The sequence below is a fragment of the Heloderma suspectum genome, chromosome 16, assembly GCF_057233095.1.
Source record: "Heloderma suspectum isolate Gila_16-S chromosome 16, 16-S_ref, whole genome shotgun sequence".
Lineage (NCBI taxonomy): Eukaryota > Metazoa > Chordata > Lepidosauria > Squamata > Helodermatidae > Heloderma > Heloderma suspectum.
In genome coordinates, this window is record NC_139473.1 from 21,560,901 (window position 1) to 21,585,969 (window position 25,069).

Here is a 25,069-nt window from a genome sequence, read left to right on the forward strand (position 1 = left end):
ATTTCTAACTGTGTTCCTGTCTTTGGCACATGTAAACCAGTCATGGAAGAGAAGAGAGGCTCAGAAGGGCTTTAAGTGGCATGTATGAAATCTGTCCCCAGCTCAAATTCCAAATTTCACTCCCTAGAAAAGTCCCTGTTCTTCCTGTCCTAACCTGTAAGATAAGTCAGTGTTACTGTTATCACCATATTGCAGATTGGGGGTGGGGGGGGAGGTGCTGAGACTGGGACAGAGAGGGGCTTGTCTTTCCCAACCTGGCACCCTCCAGAATGTGTTGGACTGCAAACCCCATCATCCACAGCCTGCTCAAGGCTGCCGTGTGAATTCATGACAGAGGTGAGATTTGAACATGGAAATTTCCAGGCCCGTGCTCTTTGCTGTTGCAGCTCTTCCCAGTCACTGTTGTTCAGCTGCTCTGGTTTTCTCTTTTTTAAACAGGTTTTGGATCAGGACATCCCCAAGGAAGATCCAATTAGCTTCTGTTTCCTGGCGAAGTTTTATCCGGAGAAAGTTGAAGAGGAACTTCTGCAGGAGATCACGCAACACCTCTTCTTCCTGCAGGTTAGAAGGTATTTCTTTTATTTTCAAGTTGGCTTTGAGATGTCACATTTACCTCTTGGGGGGTGTCCTTTACTGCGAAGTGATTGTCACTCCCTGTGCACGGGCATCCTCCCTTTGCTTTGGGGGTGGGCTTGGGCAGGATGCCCTCAATGAGGGCCCCTCCCTGAGTGGGCCTATGCTACTAGCATTACTGGCCCATTCACTTTCCGTCTCCCTCCGGGTGCAATCCACCTAGCCGCCCAGGAGGAAAACACAAGGCGAGTGGAGGATGCCATGCCATCGCCTCACTCCGGCATGCTTGGAGGGAGCAGGAGAAAAGGCAGCACCTGCAAGGTGCAGCAGCAGCAGGGCCAGGAAACTTCCTGCTGGAGTACAGGCCTTGTCAGGAGTGCCGCAGTTTGGGTATGCATTATCCAAACGACGCCCTACACACGCATGAGCCTGCCCAAACATTAAGAGCTGGCTCAGAGGCCTTGCTCCCTTGGCCCTCCTGCAGGAAGCATTTGGCTGACAGGTATGAGGGAGAGGGGGCTTTCTCCGTGGTAGCCCCACACCTTTGGGACTCCCTCCCCGGGAGATAAGCCTGGCCTCGTCACTCCTGGCTTTTTAAAAAAGAAGCCTGAAGATACATTTACTCCAGCCTGCATTTGGTGCTTTAAAATCTTTAGCCGCTGCTGCTCCTGTGTGAGTGTAACTGTATGTTCATGTTTTTATAATATTGTAAGTTGCCCTGTGAGGACAGTGTGTCCTAAAAGTCTAGCTAAAAATCACTTAAATAAACAAACAAACACATAAAACAAATACAAACAAACAAACAAATAAATACAAACAGAAAAATACATACATAAACAGCCTTATCTGGCCTTGGAACCTGGCCACTTGCCCGTCTTCAATCACATCTGCCTCTGGCCATTGCTTTACATGCACTGGAAGCAGACGCCCAGCGGTGGCCTTTTCTCCCAGCTTGGCCAGTGCCTGATATGGTCACTCCTTGGGAGGAGGTGCAGTTTTGGATGATTTGCATACCTCTTGGGTACTCATCCTGGTTCTGTAGTTGCACGATCTCTAGATCTAAGCAACATGGCTGCACAGAGAAGACTGAAAAGTCTAAGCCTGAAACAAGGTTGAGCTGAATGGAAACATTAATGTGTGTGTCCCCCATGAAGGCTCTAAGCACTGCCCTTCCCCACCTTGCCTTCCTGCTCTCTGTTGATCTATAACACTTGAAATGGGCTTGTCTGTATCTGCATTAAGGTTTCCCCCCTCTCATTTCCACCTGTATAAGAGAGGGTTTGGAAGTATAACAAGAATAACAGGATTTGTGGCAATTGAAAGACTGACAACGTCATTGTGGTAGGAGCTTTCTTGGCTCAGCACCTGCTCCATCCTATGTGTGAAGATCCGTGCATCTAACAAAGTTAGGGTTCTGGCTCCTTGAAAACTTATCCAGCCATAAACTCAGTGGCGTCGTGGAGGCAGGGCTCACAGGGACACAGCCCCAACACTTTTGTATTAGTAGGGATGCTGATGTCACCTGCCACGCTATCTCAAACTTCCCTCTGAGCTGAGCAAAATCCTCACAGTAGCCAGGGAAAATAAATTTTCCCAGCAACAATATGTTGTTCCCTGTTGTGATAAATATATTTTGGGGTGGTTTGATCTAAAATGGGTGATGAAGGGTGCAATTCTATGCATGTTTGGACAGGGAAAAGTCCTCCAATTCCCAGCATGGCTGGCTGGAGGGATACTGGGAGTTGTAGGACTTTTTTCTGTCTAACCATGCATAGGATTGTGCTGTAAGACGCATTCGCTTTACCAAAGGACTGTTCCTAGCACATTGAAAACTCGTAGAGCTGATTTGTTGATATGGATCAACACAGTTGCCTGCAATTTTCGACTCTCCTTGGGAAAGTAGCTATGGAGACTATTCCAATGTGCACCTGCTCTTCAAGACTGACCACTGCACCCCTGGATAAATTGGTTAGAGTGCAATCCTATGCATGTTAAGACAGAAGAAAGCATGCTGGGAGTTGTAGGACTTTTTTCTGTCTAAACATGCATAGGATTGCACCTTCAGTCTTTTTGAGACTCCACTAGACTCTTTCCTATGCTATATTAAAATGAAAGGTAGTCATTCTGGTCCATGAAGAGAAAAAAATCCAAAACCTACAGTGGAGCAATACCTTTATGAGGACCAACCTAAATTCCACACAATTGTGCAGCATTCTAGTTCTCCAGAACTCCTCATCAGGCTAGGTGGTAGAAGCAGGAATGGCTCCCCTCTCTGGAAATTTGTTGGAACTGGGAGTAAGATCAGATCCCAAACTGGAATATAATTATTGTTTTATTAAACATATACGTTTGATCAGTTGCAGGCACGTCTGTCTTACTTCCCACTTGAGCTGCCTTGGAGCAAGGCCTTCTGACTGCGGGGGCAGAGCCCTCCATCGGGAAGCACCCCTGAAGTGGGACCCCTTGGCGAGGAGGAGGGGGTGGTACAGCTGCTCCTTGCCCTTATAGAAGCCTTTGCCTGCCTGCCTGCACCCCTTTGCCACTGTGTGGGCAGCTGTGAAAATCGACCTGCAGGCGTTGGGAGAGGAGGAGCTGTATGTTGTATGGCAAGAAGATGGCATCCCAGGAAGCTGGTGGAGTGGTGGGGAAGTGGGCCAAGGAAACAGGAGTGTTTAAGAGGAGCAGAGCTGGCGCAGCAGAAGGAATGGGATAGACTAGACAGTAAAGCACAGGTCAGAGGGTCTGATAGTCAGAAGCCGAAGGAGAAAGTGAAGTTGTGTGAAACCAGCATCCAGAGCTGGGATAGGCTGTGTGTTTTTGGAGCAGGAGGAGGGCAAATCTGGCCCTCCAAGTGTTCTCAGAAGGCCATGCCCCCTTCCCCTGGCCCCTGGCCTGTTTCAGTGCCAGCAAGTGCCTTGGGCAAGGCGCTAGTCCTAAGAGTGACGGCGAGAGAGCGAGCGAGCAACCGGTTCAGTCCAGCGTCATGCACAGGAATTCCAGAGAGGTTTTATAGGAACAGGCAGAGGCGAGACCAAAGCAGTCCAGAGGTCAATCCACAAGAGTCAGTTTTATCGAACGTCAAGGCCAGTCAGTGGGTGTCCAAGAGGGTGGTCCAGGTGGATAGCTGGGGGTCTAGGAATCTGCAAGGTCTGGTATCTCAAGGTGAAGCACTAGGGTTAAGGTGCTGTTGTTCGCAGGACAGAGCTGGCTTCGGCTGTGCTGATTTATAGCTGGTCATTAATCAGCACTGCTGGCTAATTAGGTTAGTGTGCTGCTCTTAAGGGGAGCCCCATGCTGTGATTTCCTTTTGTTCTTTTGCTGCTCATGTCTGATTCTACACCGTTCAGAAGGATGAATTATCTCAGGCTCTGCTTCCAGCATTTGGGGGAATTCAGGAGCTGCTCGGGAGGGGCTGGGTTGCTCCTGTAATGGTTCCAGAGGAGGGCTGTCAGCCGAGGCCTCCTGTTCCTCGCCTAGCTCTGGCTGGGGCCATTGTGCTGGCTCTCCCCCCGCCCCCGTCTTCCTCAGAGGAATCCTCCTCCAGGTAGGGCATGACAGCCCCATCCCTCCAACTGCCAGTCATTTGGCAGTTTCCCGGATGTTGTGAAGTTTTTTCCCCATTCTAAAAGGTTGAAATGTCTCTCTTAGTGCTTAGCTACTGGTAGTAAGAACATTAAGCTCAAACATGCTCGTATTTTGGTATTTTTGGCTCCACCCCCTTTGCCTTTAGGACCACCCACCATGGAATGCAGCCCCCGAGAGCTGCTCCGAAATTGAATTTGGCCCTTGTGCTGAAAGAGGCTCAACACCCCTGTTTTGGAAGAAGTGAATGAGCCAAAACGCAGGGGCTGAGGCTGCAGTGCGAGCAGGGCACCGTGGGGGCGAGAGGAGGAGGCAGCAGGTTGATAAGTGTGAGCTGAGGGGGAGCCTGGGCGGTCGAGGGAACTCCCTGAAGAAAAGAGGGTTAGAGGCAGGGAAGCCACAAGAGAGCCAGGAGAAAGCGGATCCAGGAAAAACCTCATTCAGGGCCTAAGGAGAGACTGTTGCTGAGAAGAGACACATAAAGCCCAAATAATATTATCTGTTATATTCTAGACAAGACACTATATGAATATTAGATCATGATGATGAAGACTGGGGGAACTTCACTTATCGGTTTGATCTAACCAGTCGAATCTGTGACCCTTGAGATTTCTAATCATCTTTCATTTCCTATCCTCTGAAGAGTTAATCTGCTCGGTGGAACCGCGTTCCTTGGGGCATCTTGGGTGTTTTTCAAGATCACCTTGACAATTATTTGTGTCCAGCTGTTTTTGGAAAGTCCGCCTCCCGTGCCGTTCTTTTCATCTGTCAAAGTTACACTCTTCTTCTCTCGCAGACCTGCCTCGGCTTGCTTTGACTTTGCGGAATGTGGGGCGAGGGGGATTTTTTTTCCAGTTCCAAAGGAAACACAACAGGGGGAAGCGAAGCAACAAATCTGAACCTGCAGAGTTCCCCTGACATGAAGATTCAAAGATCACACACCTGCAGCATACAGTGTGTGCGGGGTGGAGTGGGGTGAACATGTACAGATGTCTGTGTATTTACAGGGTTCAAATTAATGGACTGCATGAAAGCCTTGGCTAGAACATCAGTCCCGTGTATTCTGTGCAAGTAGGTTCCATTGAACCCGAACACAGTCAGAGTAGTTCTATGGTTTGGCGTCCTCAGACTGCGCTATTTCAGACAGCAGATTGAAGAATCAATGCTTGAGTAGTCCCCCGTATTAAAACTACTTTCCTGCACATATAACCTAGCACGGCCTCCCTAAATTTGGTGCCGTCCAGATGCATTATTACTATTATTGATTTCTTATTAACATTTATATACCACCTTATTTGCTAAAAAGCCATCAAAGCAGTGCAGAACCATTTGAAATGATAAAATCTTAAACCAGTGTTCCCCAACCTGCCACCCTTGGACTACAAGCCCCAGCATCCCCCAGCCAGCAGAGCTTGGGGGCTTGTAGTCCAGCACATCTGGAGGGCAGCAGGTTGGCAAAGGCTGGTTTATAACATTTAATATCTTGTCAACTAACCTGAAGGGTAGCTAAATGGAGCTTCGATATGCAAAGGCAGTCTATCTTGGAAGGCCAGAAAACAGGGGAAGATGATCACCTTCATGTTGTGGGCTTCTTCAACTTCTGTTTGGTCACTGTTGGAAGAGAATCCTGGCCCCTCTTTGGCCTGATCTTGCACAGACGTTCTTATGTCCTATACATTTATTTACTTTTATAGATTACATTTCTATACCTCCCACCAGCCGAAGCTCTAGTTTTGCAAGCGCCGTGAGTTTTGTGCATTGGGGAGTTGGATTTTGAATGTTCCTAGTCCCTTTTGTGACTCTGCAGGATGCTTAAAGCATAGGCTGCTGCCTTAAATACTCTTTTTTTTACCCTACGACTCCAGTTGCCCATTTTTCTTTTCTTTTTTCTCTCATAATTCAGCTAACGCTTACATTTCAGGTGCCAAGACAAAGTCTGGGCGTGTATTGTTCTGTTTTCAAACTTTGGCCAAGTCTTGGATTTTTTTCTTTCTTCTTTCTTGTCCCCCCCCCCCTTTTTCTGTGCTTTAGGTTAAGAAACAAATATTGGATGAAGAAATCTACTGCTCTCCTGAGGCTACAATTTTGTTGGCTTCTTATGCTGTTCAAGCCAAGGTGGGGCTTTAAGATTGCTGGGTTGTCACCTTTTATTCCTTGTAAAAAAAATCACCTCTCCATAATTAATGAAGGCAGAAAAGCATCTGTTTAAAAGCATTGCTGTGGAGTGCTGGAAAACAAGAGATGGGTGATTTTTGCACTTGATTTTGTATGTGATAAAATATGTGTGAGCATACCCTGTTTAAAGATCTTGTGAGGTCTCAGGGCTAAAACAGAGCAATATGACTGGAGTTTCTGACTTTTTTTAAAAGAAGCAGTAAATAGGTTTAGAACAGCTGCAGTTTAGATTGGAGCAGAGGCTTTGGGGTAGGGGGTGTTTAGCCCCTCCCCCCCCCATTTCTCCAATTCAGATCTCTCCCCCTGAAGCTCCTATTTCCCCTGCTGAGTTCCCCTAACCCAGTGGGGCTAATCATAGGAAGTTCAGGGTGTGTGTGATTTTAACATGGAAATAGCTGGCGGAGGCAGCTTAGGAACATCAGAAGCTGCTATATACTGAGTCAGGCCCTGGGTCCATTTGCCCAGTGTTACTGACACTGACTGGCAGCAGTAGCTCTCCAGGGTTTCAAACAGGATTCTTTCCCAGTCCCTGCCTGGAGACGCTGCCTGGGATTGAACCTGGGACCTTCTGCCTGTAAGCAGGGGCTCTGCCACTGAGCCACGGCCCATCACCCTTGGACAACCACTGGGTCATCCAGCTCACTATTGTTGACACTGACTGGCAGTGGCTCTCCAGGGTTTCAGGCAGGAGTTCTTCCCATTCTTACCTTGCAGGGCTTGCACCAGATTTGAGGGGGTTCTGAGCTAGGAACTCCCCTGGCCCTGGCCAAAAACCCCTGGAGAACCCCCCCTCCAAGAAACTGAGAAGGAGATGGCTGCTGCTACCATCTTCATTACCAGGGCCAGCCCTACCATTAGGCAGTGAGGCAAGTGCCTCAAGCAGCAGACGCTGGGGGTGGTAGTGGCAGCCTTCTCCCCCAATTGTTCCTCCTAAGCCCCCCAGCTGTTCCCCTCTGTTAGGGTACAGAGCTGGGTGTGTCACATGGCCTGTCTTGGGCCCCCTAAAATAGCCTACTGCCTCAGATGTGGGTGGAAGACGCTGCCTGGGCACCATTGCTGAAAGAAGATTCAACAGCCTGGCCAGTCGGCTCCTGTACATGAAATGGGGAGAGTCTCAGAGTCTCAAAGAGTCTTGTTCTTTGTCTCAGGTAGCGAAATGTCTTGGGCTGCCCTCAGAGTGCCTCTGGGCACCACGTGGGGACCCAGAGGCGTGCTGGGAGAACAGAGATGGTGGTGGCTGCAGCTGCTTCACCCGCACGTCTCTGCTGAGCTCTAGGCCTAAAAACTCCAGCACCATTTAAAAAAGGAAAAGGAGGAGGTGATGGCACCGGTCCCTTTGGGCCCCAGCATTTGCCCTGCTATGCTGGTTGCTACCACTGGGACCACTCCTTGGAGATGCTGGGCTTCAGGCAGGATTCTTTCCCAGGCCGCATAACTGGGGGGATGCCAGGGACTGAATTTGGGACCTTCCACTGGGCTACGGCCCTCTTTCCGGTGAGAGCTTAAGGACTCCCTCGCCCAGTGCTGCTGCTCCAGTCAAAATTGGAACCCACAGCCATTGCACTTGAGAGATTCTGCCACAGATCATGTCTGTGGGACACGGACAGCCCAGTTTGCATATTGTGCAAATGGTTTCCTAATGATATGCAAAGATGACTCTGCTTTTGTGTGGACAAATCTGAGGGCTTTTGTTTCATTTGAAGCACGGGTCGAGGGGGGGAATTTGGCCCCCCAGGGGGCCAAATCCAACTTGCCCTGGTTCCCCAGATGGCCCCGCCCCTTTCCCGGCCCCACCCCTTTCCCCGATCATTTGCCATTTCCCAGCTTTTGTGCAGTTTTTCCTCCATTCTAAAGGGTTGAAATGCCTCTCCTAAGGCTGTGTTGCTGACACTAACAGCTTTACGCTTAAATTGCTGGCATTTTTGCCTGCTGCCCCCCCCCCCCTTTGCCATCAGCCCCATCCCCCACTGGAATGCTTCTCCAAAATCAAATTTGGCCCTCAGGCTGAAAGAGCTTTGGCGCCCCTGACTTAAGACACGAGTCAGTTTAGGATGAGGCTTCTGCATGCAGCTGAGCACTGGATCTGGTGTAGGAGCGGGTTGGAGGCAGCAGCTGAATGAGGCTGACTTTTGTTTTGCTGCAACCTGAGGGGAGTTTTAGCTGGAAATCCAAACCAGGCTCAATGGATGTGATTTTGTTTGAATTTGGAGTGTGAATACATGTGCAGTTATGTGTGGACTATGTCAGCGTTGGCAGAGCAAATACTTTGCATAATGATTGGTTTTGCTCTGCAGGGCATCAGAGCCAAAGCAAAGTCACTTCTGGCTTCTGAGATTTCCAGTGGATGTCAGTGGGGTGGTGAATTTGCTCCGGGTTCAGTCAGAACCAGTCAGAACTCTGAAGGAGCTCTCCAAGGTGCAAAGCTACCTTAGATAGCTCTTTTAGAGTTCTGACTGAAAGCCAGAGTGGATTCACCCCCCGCCCCCACTGACGATTTCTGCAGGCATTGCCTTCACATTCCCAAGCGTATCTTCTCCCCCTTGAGGACTAGGAACTTCCACATTCTTTTTTGTTTATTGAAGAGATTCTCGGGAAACTTGATTCTGCAGCAGATAGCGCATTCCGCAGCCTTTCTGCAGAAAGATGACATGTGCACCCTTCTGTTGTCGATACTTCTTGCCTCTTGCAGAAGTCCCTTGGAACTGTGGCAACGAAACCAGTTCACAGCTGTTGTGCTTGTATTGCCCCTGCAGTAGGCTTTGAACTCTTAATTTAATGCTGCTAAGATAGTGATAAAGCAGACCCAGGCTTACTTACAAGGAGATACTTACAGCACACAGGTGTACCCAATGGTTGGATCAGACAGCTTCTCTGAACCCAGAGCCATGGGGTACAATGGGTTTTATGCCATATATGTCAGCAGTGAGGCAGCATAACAACAGCAAGCACCAACTAGCATTCATTCCCAGCATAGACCAGCAGTGCTTGGCATAAACATAGCTTCACTTCCTGGGCACATCTTGATAAGACACTCTCACTCATTAGTATGGAATGTGCCAAGGCTGCTATCGGCCTTTGACTCATCTGACATGCTCAAAGGCTCACTAGCAAGCATTCTGGATCTCTAGGCCCCTCTAACACTACAGGTGACTTGGTTATGCTCTTGGGGCCATTACAGTGCTAAACACGCTTGCTGGGGAATGGGTTCTGATTTGAGACACTTGATCGATTGCTGCAAACTGGCATTGTCCTCCACGTCCCCATCAGCGAACTGTTTTATCCCCGCTGGCAGCTCCTTCGTGGTGCGTTTTGTGCAGCAGTGAGGATGTTGTGGCACTCCAAATGGTGCTGGACTGCAAGTCCCATCAGCCGTCACTATGGGCTCTGTGGCTTGGGCTGATGGGGGTTGCAGTCCACCAACATCTGGTGGGCTACAACATACCTGCCCCTGGTTACTTGCGGAAGGGTGGCCACCCTACCTGATCTGTTTCTCCTCCCTTTTCGTTACAGTATGGCGACTATGACCCCAATCTGCACAAGCCGGGCTTCCTGGCTCCAGAGGAGCTCTTGCCGAAGAGAGTAAGCCTTTCTGCTTCCCCCTTTTAAAGATCAAAGCAAGGTCTTGACCTTGACCCCACGAGGCATTAAGGCGTTTATATATTTACTGAAAGTATTTCTATCCTGCTCCTCAGCCAAAAAAAAAAAAAAGGATCCCTGAGCGGCTTAAAACAAGACAGTCCCGATCTAAAAAAGACGTCACGACACACAAGGAAAAAGGGACGGAGAGGGAAGAGGAAAAACACAAAGCAGACTTTCAGCAGGGCTGGTGGCCTGCCCTGCATCCCGCCTCATCCCCTGGTGTGGGGTGTGGGGCCAGTCCGGCTGGAGGAGGCCCTGTGTCTGCGCCGCCTGCTTGCCTGCCTCCCACAGGGACTCTGGTGTGGGAGGCAGGTGGCAGTTGGCATCTGCAGCAACTTGCTTCAACAGAAAGCTTAAGGCTTTGACCTCTCTTGGGTCAGACCTGGTGCCCTTGAGATGTGTCTCGGACCACGACTCCCACAATCCCCGGCTCAGCTGGGGATTATGGGAGTTGTAGTCCAACATATCTCGAGGGCGCCGGGTTGGTGAAGGCTGGGCCAGGCTATCCCTCTGACTCCATCCCCTTCCTGAAGGGCTTTGAGCCTTAAAAGGGCAGTCAGCTTGCTTGCAGCCCGGCACACCGTCACCCCTCAGTGCCCTCTGAGTGCTTTGCCTGCACTGCCAAGCAGGCACTGGGCAGCATGAGGCCCCGCTGTGGAGGAAGCTGCCTCCAGCTGGTGCTGTTTCTGAGTGTCCCTGTTTGGGGGTCCCTGGGGGTCCTGGTTTAGGGGGCGGAGCCTGGGTCTGCTCCTTCCAACCTGACTGGTTGGTTGTTCCTCCTCCTGGGTCTGAAGGCAAAAGGCGGTGGGGCAAAAACACCCCCAATGCCAGCCTATTTTAGCTTAAAGCTCTTCCTGCCAGGAAGTCAGCCTTAGGAGAGGCATTTCAACCTTTTGGAATTTTTTTTTGGGGGGGGGGATGTGCAAAAGCCAGGAAACCACCAAACGCTCAGTGCTCAGAACCACCTTGTGACGCAGGGAAGGGTATGTAGTCACCTGGGGAACCCCAGGGGGCTGTTTGGGGTTCCAAGTGGGCTGTGAACCTGAGTTTCGACACTTCAGGCATAAGGTGAAGGTGTGGGGCACTTCCAAGGTGGGGACCCAGTTGCATCTGCACCTGAGAAGACCAGCACCCCTCCCCCTCCAGAAGATTTGGGGAAGAAAACTTTCCTTCTTCCTGTCTTTCTTCCTAGGTCCTCCGTCAGTACCAGATGACGCCTGCCATGTGGGAAGAGAGAATTACTGCCTGGTACGCTGGACACCAGGGTGTAGCCAGGTAGTGGAGCACCCTTGCTTGAAATCATCACATGGGATCGGGAGAGGGCTGTGTGGGAAGAATGGCCCCATCCCTGCTTGACTGTCTGAGGACGGAGACTGCTTCTTAGGGGCTTATAGTCCCATCTGGCTTTCGTTTCTTGGTGTGCCAAACAGACAGAAACCCAGGAACTGGCTCTTATAACAAAACCCTCTGCTGTACCAAATTGATCTCAGGGAGCCTTCCCCAACCTGGTGCCCTCCAGATGTGTTGGATTGCAAGTCCCATAATTTCCAGCCAGCTGGCTGGTAATTATGGGACTTGTAATCCAACACATCTGGAGGGCACCAGGTTGGGGAAGGCCGGTTTTGGCCTTTAAAGCCCTAAACCAGGATGCATTATGAACAATCTCCTTTCCCACGGCTCTGCCCAAGTTTTGAGGTCAACAGCTGTGGCCCTGCTCTCTGCCAGTGCCATCAGACATTCGGCAAGTGGATCCAGGAGGCAGGGCCTTTTTGGTAGTGGCACATAGAGTCTGGAACATCCCTTGCTGGGGAGGCTGTGTCCAGTTAAGGCTGTTCACAGGTAAAGGCATTCTTGGCATGTGCTCTTTGCTGCTGAACAGTTCCAGTTGGGTTTGATGCTCCAGGTGCTGTTGTTTTTGTGAACTGCTCTTGGATTTGGCTGTCTGGATGTGCGGCTTTTATAGATGCCGCTTTATGTTGTTTCATTGCGACCTGTAAGCCGCTTTGATTAGTCTTGGTCGGAAAGCGGGATGGGAATCCCACAAAGTCAATAAATATCGCTGCATGATGACGGGGCTGTGAAAATGGAACTAAACCACTTCCCTTCACAACAGCAGCTTTCACTATCTAAGTTGCTGTCGAGAAGTCACCCCTGCTGCCTTCTGAAATCCTCAGGTAGCCAGAATCAACACGCAGACAATAGGGCTCTTTTCCAAGGCTTTATTCCCATTCAACCTAATGACGCTTGCAGATGCTAATTGCTTGATCCTACGAGTGAGACTTAAGAGAGCTGCCTACTCGGGGGTTCTAACCTTAGGAATCAGTTGATCTCCGTTTGGAGGGAAGGCGGGAAACCTCTGTACATATGGGAAGGCGGGAAGCCTCTGGTGGGCTAGGAGGAGAGAGTCCACCTTTTTCCTGTGGGGCATCGGGGTGCTGCTGTTGCCGCCATGCCAAGTGGGCTGAGTGCCTCCTCTCAGCGCCCGCCATCTCCCGCTTGACGCTGTGCCAGCGCCTAGTGTCCAGAAACTGCTCTTGTGCCTTCCTCTCCCTGCCAGGGTCACTATCACTCTCAGGAATGTGTACCGGGAGGGGCTCTCCCGCTGGCTGCGCCTCTGAACAGTGCGTGGGTTCCTCTCCTGCGGTTTCTATCTCTTCCTCAGAATCAGAACTGCTCTGGGGCTCTCTGGGCTCCAATCCAACCCTGACAGTTTCCTGGACTGGGACGCGCATTTCCACATGGGTTTTTCTCTATCTCATCCTCTTCCTCTAGGTATGAAGCTGAGATGAACTACCTTAAAATTGCACAAGACTTGGAGATGTATGGGGTGAATTATTTTCCTATCGCTGTAAGTATGCATGGTAGCGGTATTTCACCCCAAGGGCCAAATTCCATTTTGGAGAAGCTGTTGGGGGCTGCGTTCCAGTAGTGGGTGGGGCCAAAGGCAAAACAGGTCCCCCCCCATACCAGCATATTTTAAATAAAGCTGTTGCTGTCAGTAACTAAGCCTTAAGAAAGGCATTTCAATCTTTTAGAATTGGGTTAAAATTGAACAAAAGCCAGGAAACCACCAAGTGACTGGTGGCCAAGGGAAAGGAGGCAGGGCCATCTGCAGAACCCTGGAGGACTGGATTTGGCCCGGGCCTGAGATTCTGCATCCCTGATGTATGGCTTTTTAAAATTGCCTTTATTTATGAATGAATGAATGAATGAATGAATGAATGATATTTGTAAACCAGAAGCCATTGCCCATGGTTGTAGTCCAACGCTTCTGGAGGGCACTGGGTTGGTCAAGACTGAACTAGATGCTGGGCATGATGGGAGCTGTAGTCCCAAGACATCTGGAGGGCACCAGCTTGGGGAAACCTGATCCTGTTTACAGGTGCATGTGGCTTGCCCCTGTATATTTAAAGAGGAGGGAGCTCTGCAGAGAGCCTGGGGCAGAGCAGGGGGCAGGAGGAGCTGGGTGAGGCTAAGTGCTTCCCCAGTCTGTCTGAGGCGTCATCTGGGAAGGGTGCCGGCAGCCAATCCTGGGGCTGCCACGTGCCCATTTTCGTCCACTTTCCAAGACTGCACATGGTTGATGTTGGAGCTGCTCTTGTATTTCTCACACTCAACCACTCTGCAGCAAAAGAAGAACCACACGGACTTCCTGCTTGGGGTGGACGCCAAGGGGATCCACGTTTACAGCATCAATAACCGCTTCTCTCCAAATAAGTCTTTTGAGTGGAGCAGCATCCGGAACATTTCCTACAGCGAGAAAGAGGTAGGAGGGGGTAGCGTGGGGAAGGGGGGTAGCTCCGTGGCAGAGCCCCTGCTTGGCATGCAGAAGGTCCCGAGTTCAATCCCCGGCAGCATCTTCAGGGAGGGCTGGAAAAATTCCTTCCCCAAAACCTGGAGAGCTGTTGCTGCCAGTCAGTGTTGACAGTACTGGGCTAGATGGACCCAGGGGGGCCTGACGCAGTAGAAGGGGGCTTCTGATGTTCCTATGGACCCTCCCGTGTGGTGAGGTGAGGTGATGGATCTTTGGCATCATTAAGATTGGCAGAATTGGAGGGACAGACCCAGCCCAGGCGCTCCTGCTTATTTCTTTAAAAAAAGAAAGAAAAAAGATTAGCATTTTCCGGTGTGTTCATTTATTTATTATATTTCTGTACTGTCCAATAGCTGAAGTTTACACAAGCGCATATCTACAATCACAAAAATGGTAGTGACTCAGTCTCACAAACCTACGAGTGGGCTTCGTACATCATGGAAGGTCACTGGGTGACTTTGGGCCAGTCACAGACTCTCAGCCCAGCCTACCTCACAGGGTTGTTGTTCTGAGGATAAAATGGAGAGGAGGAAGAGGATAATGTAAGCCACCTTGGGTTCCTTGCAAGAGGAAAAAAGGCGAGATATAAATGCAATAAATAAATAAATAAATGGTCCAACCTTCTGTCAACATTGCTGTGATGATTTGGAAATGTTATTCCATTCTTTCCAGATATCAACAACATTCACTCTCTTCTGGGTAAAATGAAGAAAGCATCTAAGCTTAATGGACTTCAACATTTCCTAAAGTTTAGATAACCTGTGCTTCATGGGCTGGTCCCCATGCTGTGTGTGTGTGTGTGGGGGGGGGATTCTTCCACATTTAGGATTCTGACCCTTTGTTTGCTGGCTTTTTTAGAGAGAATGGAAAATATGTTATGTCTGATTGTTGCAGTCCAGCATATGGTTCTACCCCTAGGGTTTTCATACTTGATTGGTGGTGGTAGTGGGGTTTTGGGGAGGTCCCCCCCCCTGCAGTGAAACACAGTGGCAAAATGTTGACTTGGCAAAGTGGTACTCAGGCGTTTTAGGGCTACTGTGCATTAAAATTTGCAAATTCAGCACTATTTTACTATAATGGAAAGAAAAGAGAAAAAAGATAATGGCAATAAACATATAACATAACACCTTGTCCCTACAGGAACAGGAGCTGACTGAATAAGGGATGATTCATCATTAATCCTCCCAGCCATGCTAAACAGGAAGCAATAAAATGTCTGGAACCGGCAAACAGGAAATTTTTAAGTAACAGTGGAAAAGTCCTTTGCTGAATGGGACTTAGTTATGAGTAAACATTACATGAGGCTCTTTGGCACAGGGATGAGCACTGCTGGATACTATAGTGCAGAAGTAAATGCTGTGTAGAACTTCTGTTTCAATGCCACCATCTAATTTTAGGAAGACAATGATGCCTTGGCCATGCTAAAGGCCTTTAATGTGGAAGCAACCTGTGTGTATTTAGTCATGAGGATCGCCTACTTGTCTCTCTGCTCTCTTCAGCTCACAATTAAACCCATTGACAAGAAGGCCGAAGTCTTCAAGTTCTTCTCCTCACAGCCTAAAGTCAATAAACTGGTAAGGGGGTTCTTTTCGGCTGCCTCTGTGAGGGTGGTTTTGTGTTACGCTGTAGGAACGGCGAAGCCGGCCTCTTAGCGGCTCAAAGGGATTGAGGTCATAAACTGGATTGGGCGCAGAGGGGACGTCTGGAGCTCTTCTGGCCTGTCTGGGAGTGCTCAGCTTGCAGTCGCGTGGTCTTTGGCAAGATCGCTTATATCTCTGTCTCCCTGTCAGTAAAATAAGAATAATCATGACCTTGCCCCAAAGAGGGTGACGAGGGCAGGGGCGGGGGAGTGATACATGTTATTTAGGTGCCAACGTAGCTTGGGATGGATCTTCCAAAGAAGGTGGGTTTCTATCTTGGTTTGACTTTTTATTTTATTCATAGCACACTCCAGCCCACTGACTTGTGGCAGCTTTCGGCTTGTTAATCACAAAATTCCCCATTCTCCCTCAGAGGAGGAGTATATTCTGTGCTTTCTCCTTTCACCTGCTTCAGCAGGTACGGCTATGAAAATAGGACATTTTATCCCTTCTGGTGGGAGGAGCCCCATCCCCCCCCCCCGCCTTGGTGTTGACACTGGGCCTGTTTGCTGCTACCCCATCACTTGCTGCTCTCTGGTGATGGTCAGTTGAGGAGTTCCTGGCCAGCAGGGCTCTGGACTTTGACTCAGAGGTCCAGCCCTGACACTGGCATCTTTTTAATCGAACTTGGAAATCAATCTTTTGTATTCTTCCTCCTCTTCCCTTCCCACCCCTTTTCCCTTTTATGTCCTGTCTTTTTTAGATCGTAAGCCCACAGGCAGGGACTGTCTTGTTTTTATTGATTGTATGTAAGCTGGTCTGGGAGCCTTTTTGGCTGGAGATTTATTTAAATGCTACAAAAAAAAAAGGGGGGTTGCCAGAATGCTGGAGACCAATGGGAGGTTCATTTCCTTCGTGCTGTGCTTGTACACATCCCAGAGGCATCAGGGTTATAGCTGCTGGAAAGCAAATAAATGCTGAAAGACCGCCGAATTAGCCAGGAGAGCTAAAGCGAGCCTCCACATTCAGTGACAGTATATCTCTGAATACTGGCTGCCTTTGGAAGAGCCCGTGTGGAAGGGTGCTTCTTTTTGTATCTTGCTCATGGACTTCCTAGACCCATCCAGTTGGCTGCTGTGGGAAGGAGGATGTTTGCACTCATCTTGGTTGGATCTGGCAAGAGCTTCTCTCACTTCCCTGCAGATCATGCAGCTGTTCATCGGGAACCACGACTTGTTCATGAGAAGGAGGCGTGTGGATCCCGTTGAGATCCAGCAGATGAAAGCTCAGGCCCGGGAGGAGAAAGCTAGGAAGAAGGTGATGTCTGTGTCAGATGTTGCAGGGCATGAGGCCTTCGCAAAGCTTGAACCCACTGCCACTTTGCAGGCAGAGATCCAGAGCTCTATTATTCTGTGAATTATGATGAGTTTTGCAGCAACTTAAAGGCAAAGCGATTTATTGTGGGGCCGTGGTGGTTTAGTGGTTAAGACGCTGAACTGCAGACCGGAAGGTCGGCAGGACAGCAGTTCGAGACTCGAGTGCTGCGTGACGGAGTGAGCTCCCGTCTTCAGTCCCAGCTCCTGCCAACCTAGCAGTTCGAAAGCAAGAAATTGCAAGTAGATAAATAGGCACTGCTTTGGCGGGAAAGGTAACAGCGTTCCGTGCACCTCGGTGTTCAGTCATGCCGGCCACATGACCACGGAAGCGGCTTCGGACAGCGCTGGCTCTTCGGCTTAGAAACGGGGATGAGCACCGCACCTTAGAGTCGGACAGGACTGGTTGGGGACACCTTTACCTTTTTTTTATCTCCAAGCCTTCCCTAAGCTGGTGTTCTCCAGGTGGGTTGGACTACAACTCCCATCATTCCCAGCCAGCATTGGCTATGGAGGACACCTGGTTGGGGAAGGTTGCTTCAAAATGCCACAAGACACTGTGTGTGTGTTTGCTGTGATTGACTTAGGCTGTGTTTCCACCAGCGATTTACTCCAACCAGGCTGCGTGGTGAGGTCTCTGTGTTTCCATGACGTTGTGGCCGTTCAGCACCGGCCCAACGTTTTATTGCTGAAAAACCGCTTCTTCTGAGACTGCTTGTAGTCCGACTTTTCCAGCTCCATTATTGCCTCGTTTCCACAGTTGCACTGGGTCCGGTATCACAGTCCTGCCCGTGGGGCGTGTAGCCCGGCCTTTGTGGGTGTGAAGTCGCTCTGACCTCAGTGCCCCAACCCTTTCCCTCCCTGTTTTCCTGAAGTTTCATCGCCGTTTTGGGGCTGGATGCCGAGGGACCAACTTTTAAAACATCATTGAAAATAAGCACCAGAACGCAGCCCGTGACCCCAGTCAAGGTTTTTTCCCCTCCCACTGCGCTGAGCCCTCTCAGCGGCCGCAGAAATAACAGAGAAGCCCCTCAATTGACACAGCACACACCAAAGCCCAATTCCTTAAATGCGATTAAGCGCAATCTCGAGGCTTCGGCCCAGTGTCTCAGGACGTAACTCCTTCACAACTTCCATACAGAGATCCTGTGCGTTAAAATGGGGCTGGTTTCGGTCTCTTTCCCACAACAAACCCATTAGTGTCTCCTGAGAAGTAACTCCCTTTGAGGCCGAGATTCCCCCTCCATTGAAATGGCACAATTTAAAGCCCAGTTCCTTAAGTGCGATTAAGGAACGAGCCTTAGGCAATGTAATAGCCTCTTGCCTGTGGAATGAAAGACCAATAGGGAGGGAATGTCTTGTAAACTGGATGGGAAGCTTTTCTTTCCTCTGCCCCCCTTGGCTGTTGACATGCCTCAAATGATGGAATATTTGATCAGAGGGGAAAATACAAAATGCTTGTAGGTTGCAGAAGATCCAGTGTGATGCAGTGTTCGGAGCCTTGGACTAGGATGCGATAGGCCCAGGTTTAAATATCTGCTGAGCCATACTACTCATTGGGTGATTCACGGGACACCCTTCCCCCCACCCCCTTTTAGTCTAAGGCACCTCACAGGCTTGTTGTAAGGATAAAAATGAGCAGTGGGGGAACTGTGTGTACTGCCCGGAGCTCCTTGGAGGAAGGGTGGGATAAAAATGAAATGAATAAATATGCTGATATCCTTTTGTGGATCTATTTGCAAGGCTGCTTTGTCATACATGTAAAAAAGAAAAGCTCCCTTGCCCCAGGGAGATTACAGTCTAAAGTTTGAGAGTGCACCTTCTCCCTTAGCAGCCTACCCAGAGTTCTGAGGTCATTGGATGAGATGCTGCTGGTGGTTCCACATGAACTTGAGGTTTGTTTAGAGTCCACTCAGAGTAGAGCCTTCATTGCGCTGACGCCCTCTCTGTGGAACTCCCTGCCTATTGATGTCATGCAGGAACCACTGTTGATTTGTTTTCGGTGTCTGCTAAAGGCATTTTTATTTAAACATGCTTTTCATGTATTACCAGCCACAGTTTTATTGGTATAATTTGACTTTAAATATTTTTATTATTTTGTCTTTTCCCCCCTCCCCCTTTACTCTTCAACACCCAAGAATCTGTTGTTGTTGTTTTTTAGATGTAGAGTGGTTTATAAATTTTGTAAGAAAATAATAGTTTGGCTGTGGAAAGAGAACAGAGTGGGGAGACTAAGACTGAATGCTGTAGCTGTTTACTGCGGTGGCCATGTGTCCCACATTACAGAGGGCAGTCCTTTATTTGAAGGGCTGTCCAGTCCAAGTCCAGTTTAAGGATAAAGAGCCCTAAGAAGGGAGAGCAGGGAGAGGCCTTGAAGTTGCCCGTCCACTGTTACCACCTGCCTGAGCAGGCAGGAGCACAGGACACCTGGTTAGCATCTTCCCTGCGGTGTTCCTCGTTTAAATTCTAGCCATTTCCCCTCAGTTGGCTGCCATTTATCTGAGTTGGCATGTGCACATTTGAGGCAACTCCATCTCCGTCTTTGTGGGGCTGGGGGCAGTGCGTTAAGCGGCCAGGCCCCATCTCTCAGGCCAACTGCACACTGTTGCAAAGCAGCAGAATGGCGCTGCTGACAGTCAGACTTGCTTGTTCCTTAGGTGGCGCACCAGCGGCTGGCCAGGGAAAAGCAGCTGCGTGAAGAGGCTGAGCGCGCCAAGGAGGAGCTGGAGCGGCGCCTCTTCGAGGTGGAGGACAAGGCCCGGCAAGCCAGCGAGGCCCTGGTGAGCGTTGCCATGGTAACAGGGCCTAGTAGTAGGTATTCTTCCCAAGCCTGGTGCCTTCCAGATGCATTGGACAGCAACTTCCATCATCCCCAGCCTGGTGCCCTCCAGATATGCTGGACAGCTTCCATCGTCCCCAGACACGTGGAGGATGCGAGGTTGGGGAAGGCGCTCTGGGACTCCATCTTGAATCTGCTCAAAGGCAGTGACGGCTTTTCAATCCCTCCCCAGCGCCGTTCGGAGGCAGCGGCGGAGCTGTTGGCCGAGAAGGCCCAGATTGCCGAGGAGGAGGCCAAGCTCTTGGCCCAGAACGCTGCCGAGGCTGAGCAGGAGCGGCATCGGCTGGAGCTGGCCGCCTTGAAAACCAAGGAGGAGAAGCGGCTGATGGAACACAAGATGCGGGAGGCAGAGCTCATTGCCATGAAGCTGGTGAAGGAATCGGACCGAAGGTGGCGTCCCGCATGGGTGCTGCATGAGTCATGGGGCCTGGCTGTGCCTTACTCTCCCAAGCCCCAGGGCCGGCGCTAAGGCTCGGCATGGCCAGGCATCTGCTGAGGCCCACGCCCCAGCAGGGGCCCACTGACAAGAGTGCCGTGGAGGTGCTTCTTCTCCTCTTCCCCGTTGCAGCCTGCTTGTTCGCCTGCCCCTCCCTCCGGCTCAGACAACGGTGGTGGCGAGGAGGTGTCATGGCCTCCTTGCTCCCTGCCTGTCAAGCAAGGAAGTAGTAACAGTGATGAGGGAGGGGAAGAGGAGCAGCTGGTGACAATGGTGGTGAGGTGGTGGGCTCACGGAGGGAGGGGGCCCACGGAGGGGGTCATGGCCAAGGGCCCTCCAAACCTGGAGCTGCCAAGAAGCACTGTCTTTTTGAGCAGGGGAGGGTGGAAATGGAAAAGTGTGCTCTCAGTAGAAGAGCAACTTGCGCCCTTCGGTAAATAAGTAACGGAAAGGTTGGAAGCACCGTAATGTTTCCCTCTTGGTTAATTATCTGTATAAAAGCCAGTTCCTGGGTTCCACCTCTTTGGCGCCCTCCAATGCAGCCTGCCCCAAGCTGGTGCCCCCCAGATGTTTTGGACTTCAACTCCCATCACCCCCAGTCTGCATAGCCAGTAGTCAAGAATGCTGGAAGTTGCAGTCCGACGCATCCAGGGGGCTCCAGGTTGGAGAAGACGGAGTAAAGCGGTGTGTATGTTTGGAATCACGGGCCCGCGTACTCATGATGGTACTCCGGTTTGACAGGGCGAAAGAAGCTGAGCATCTGAAACAGGACCTGCAGGAGGCCAGAGAAGCGGAGGAAAAAGCCAAGCAGAAACTCCAGGACGTTAGCAAACTTAATCACACCCCTGTAAGTTTTCCCTTCCAGTAGGTTAGCGCATCAGATGGCAAAATAGCAGTGGTGTTGATTTAATGGGGATGTTGCTTTCAGTAAACAGTGCATCTGCAAGAGAAAAGGTAAACCAGATTCACATCTGCTGTTGTGACTGCCAGGCAGGCACAGAATCCTGGGAAATGTAGTTCTTGGAAGAGACAAAGGATGTGCAAAGAAGAGTTCTCAACTGAAATTCTCCAGGGGCATGGAACCAGAGTGGGGTGGGATGGCGGGGTGGGGAGAATCAATCAAGTGCACTTAATGCGCTTTAAACAATCAGAAATTCATAGCTTTATGTGGAAGTTATTTTCACTGAAATACTTGTCAATATTTTCAGACATGACAACTCAATAGCATTTACTTCCTTTACATTATTAAGATTTTAAGGGGGGGAAATGAAGGCACTAAGAAATGGTTAACATAGCAATTCTATCATATCTGGAGAGGTTTTTGCATAAATATGTGTTTCCCAGAGAAACGTTAATAAACGTAAATATGTGTTTCCACCAGAAAAACGTTAATTACAACCTTGATTTTAGATTTGAGTGGTATTGGAGCCCTTCCAGCGGCCAACTTTGACTTGTGTTGTATTCATTCATTTTGGGACACTGCATTTCTAAAAGTGGAAAAGTTTTAGCAAGGGACAGCAGGGGAAGTCCGCCCCCACCAACATCACTGAGGCCACCTGTTGCCATAGCCAACGTGTTGGTGTAGCCAACCCAAGAATTATGTGGGGCGTTGTACCCGTTAGGAACCTGGCATCTGCCCCTGACCAGGCTCTGAACACATGAGGGCCAGCTGACATTCTGAAACAGAGCAACCCCTACTCACGGGGCGCCTCCCCAGTAGACATACTCTGTCTGCTTCGTGTAAACTGTTCTTCTTAAAAGCCTCCAGGGTTTTCCAAATGCATTCCTAAACATGCACTTCTGTCGCCGCCTCTCCCAGCACACTGCCAAGTGCGCCCAGCCTTTCTCTGCGGACCCCAGGGATGCTGGCACTGACAAAGGCTCTGTGAAGATGGATTTGAGAGACATCGACTTGAAGCGCCTGTCCTTGGAGATAGAGAGAGAGAGGTAGGCCTGTCCTCCAGTAGCCAAAGCTTATTCCGCTCTGAAAACAAATTGAAATTCTGCACTAAATACAGCTGGATTCTGCAACTCCTATAAATGTATGCAGGAACCCAGCTATTCTCTCACTATGCATAGTTTAGAAGTTACTGGATCAGGGACTGTGTTTTTTTTTAAACAAAAAGCAAGGCTGTTAGGGTTCCACCTTCTGCCCCAGGTGCCAGTTTCCAGGCGTGTACAGCTCACCTGATTTTGATGTTCGCTCTCGTTCCATGATTTCTTTGTTTTCTGCCTGCCTCACAGATTAGATTACCTGGATAAGAGCAGGAAGTTTGAAGATCGACTAAAAGGACTCAAGTCTGAAATCCAGGCTCTGAAACTTGAAGAGAAACAGGCCGGGTTCCTCTCGCACTGGAATGAAGTCCTCAGGTCCTTGGAACATCCCACCAGCAAGATGTGCAAGGTTCAAATGCAGCCAACCCTTTTATTTCTTCATTTGCTTTCAGTTTCTATGGATCAGGCCAAAAGCCCATTTGGGGCTAGCACTCTGTCCCAGACAGCGACCATCCACCATCAAAGAGAGAACACATCTCAGGCTGCTGGAGAAACGGCTTTATTCTTAAGAAAGCTGTTGCTTGGTGTTTGCCCAGAGGCAGGAATACATCTGGCTATCATCACAGTTCCATTATACTGGGGATGGTCACTTGTGGTCATCCAGATGTTTTGGCCTACAACTCCCATCAGCCCTAGCCAGCATATCCAATGGTGAGGGATCCTGGGACTGGTAACCCAAAACATCCCTGCATTAAAACACCTCCCCTAACCTGGTATTTTCCAAATGTTTGATTCCCAATGGCTGTGCTGGCTACAGCTGATGGGAGTTGTAGGCCAACACATCTGGTGGGCACCAGGACAGGGGAGGCAGAGTTAAACTATAATAGTTGATTATGGGGAGGATTAATAGCAGGAGCGCTTCTCTGTGGCTCCAGCTTTGTGGTGTTGCCACTCTGATGTTTACAAAGGCCCTTCTGCCTAGGGATGGGCAAACGTGCAATGTTCAAGGTTGTTGAGGTTCTCCGAATTTTTCCTCTAAGCTCATTTCTCCTCATTTGTGTTCCCGAAATGCATATTTTTAAAAGTGCACCTTCTTCCCAATTGAAGAAAAAATACAGATTTTAAAAATGCATTTTTCCCAATCAGAAATGTGCATTCCCCCCCACCGCCGCCAGCTAAAGCATGAAAATACAGTTTGTGTGTGGGGGTTTGCACATTTGTACATGCGTGCAATGCATATATGTGCCTTTTCAGAAGCGCGCACTTGTGTGAGTGCATGGTTTTGAACACCAATGCATGTTTGGGAAATTGTGAAAAATTCCTGAGTCCTGCATTCCTGCTCGCGTTTGTGAATGGGACATGTTCGTATCGTTTACGAACAGGGACACATTTCTTGTACATCCCTACTTCAGCCTCATGTGCTTTTGAGGGTCACTGTCCATGAAGGGCACCAAACAAGCAGTGCCCACTTGAGACTCAACAGTGAGCTCTTTGTAGAATCCTAGTCCAATGTGACTCCGCGGTTGATCAAATCCAGCCTATGCAAGGCACATTTTTCTGGTTCTGGGTGTTGACACTTGCACATCTCAAGTCAAGTTTTGAACAAATTCTCAGTGGAGGAACTCTGGAAATGGTAGTCTGTGGAGGGCCTGAGCATCTCACACATAAGGGACCTCAGCGCCTTTGCTGAGGATCATTATTCCCAGGAATCACAATTCCCAGGATTCTTTGGAGGGAAAGGCCATGAGAGATAAACTGGCTTCACACAGGTTCAAAATGTGTGGTGCGGATGCACCCTGGTTTAGCTTAATGCCCCAGTTAATAATAGCTTATGTATTCCTTTAAGGCTCCTCTGTGGACAAATGCCTTCGAAACAGACATGCTGGACAGCCTGCAGCGGCCTTTCTTGGCATGTCCGCTCAGCGAGACGGATGGCTGCATGATCAACACAACGGTGGAAGACTCCTCTTTTCCTCTGCTTGCCAGTAATGTGGGGACAGGACCCAGAAAGCACATTAAGGTAACAGGGTCCTCTTCATTCCCAGGTTGCATGATGTCCTGTTTGCCAGCCGCTCTCTTGGGCTGTGGGTTGGATGAACTGGATTGAGATATTTGCACAAGGTCTGTCTGCCTCAGGATCAGAGCAAGGTACATCAAATTCATGTATAAGCTGATGGGAGCTGAGCTGATGGTGACTGACCAGGAAAGATCTTGGGGTTGTGGTGGACAGCTCAATGGAAGTATCAACACAGTGTGTGGCTGCTGTGAAAAAGGCAAATTCCATGTTCAGCATAATTAGGAAAGGTATCGAAAATAAAATTGCCCTTACACAAATCTATGGTGCGATCCCTCTTGGAATACTGTGTACAGCTCTGGTCATTGCTCCTCAGAAAGGATATTGTAGAGTTGGAAAAAGTGTAGAAAAGGGCAACTAAAACGATCAAGGGGCTGGAGCATCTCCCCTATGAGAGAAGGTTACAACAGCTGGGACTGTTTAGCTTGGAATAAAGGAGGGCGAGGGGAGACATGACAGAGGTGTACACAATTATGCATGGTGTGGAGAAAGTGGATAGGGAGACATTTTTCTCCCTCTCTCACAATACTAGAACCCAACAGGGTCATCCCATGAAACTGATTGGTGGAAGATTCAGGACAGACAAAAGGAAGGACTTCTCCACACAGCACAGAGTTAAACTATGGAATTTGCTTGCACAAGACATAGTGATGGCCATCCATTTGGATGGCTTTAAAAGGGGATTGGAGAAATTCGTGGAGAATGCTCTCAGCATCTGCTACTCAGGATGGCTATATACTGCCTCCAGTAATGGAGACTGTAACATCTACCTGTTCTGTTATGTATGTTTTCATATTGTTAAGACAGGGTTATTCGTACTCCAGAGAGGGAGTGAAAGGTGGGGGCCTGAGCGTGTGTGAGAATTCCGAGGTTATATGCTGGCTGAGCGGACTGTTAGTCAGTCCAACAGGGCCTGCGGGATCGAGGAAGCAACATCTAGGTAGTGGGATTTTTGCATAGGATTTTAGAAGGGGTAGAGTAGGTAGGGA

The 25,069-nt window shown here is 49.6% G+C and overlaps 1 protein-coding gene across 3 annotated transcripts in view; it reads left to right on the forward strand.

Moving 5' to 3' along the window:
• Positions 1-25,069, forward strand: part of LOC146335064 (merlin-like) — a 35,087-nt gene that overhangs the window by 8,342 nt on the left and 1,676 nt on the right. For 2 of the 3 annotated variants that reach the window (XM_084822870.1, XM_084822871.1), the window contains exons 4-17: positions 439-561; positions 6,187-6,270; positions 9,841-9,909; positions 11,162-11,244; positions 12,742-12,817; positions 13,598-13,735; positions 15,283-15,357; positions 16,567-16,680; positions 19,394-19,516; positions 19,748-19,965; positions 20,753-20,858; positions 21,831-21,958; positions 22,256-22,415; positions 23,853-24,026. In XM_084822870.1, coding sequence (XP_084678996.1) covers positions 439-561; positions 6,187-6,270; positions 9,841-9,909; positions 11,162-11,244; positions 12,742-12,817; positions 13,598-13,735; positions 15,283-15,357; positions 16,567-16,680; positions 19,394-19,516; positions 19,748-19,965; positions 20,753-20,858; positions 21,831-21,958; positions 22,256-22,415; positions 23,853-24,026 — 1,671 coding nt within the window. The remainder of the gene's footprint in view (positions 1-438; positions 562-6,186; positions 6,271-9,840; positions 9,910-11,161; positions 11,245-12,741; positions 12,818-13,597; positions 13,736-15,282; positions 15,358-16,566; positions 16,681-19,393; positions 19,517-19,747; positions 19,966-20,752; positions 20,859-21,830; positions 21,959-22,255; positions 22,416-23,852; positions 24,027-25,069) is intronic. The other variant, XM_084822872.1, reaches the window with a different exon arrangement.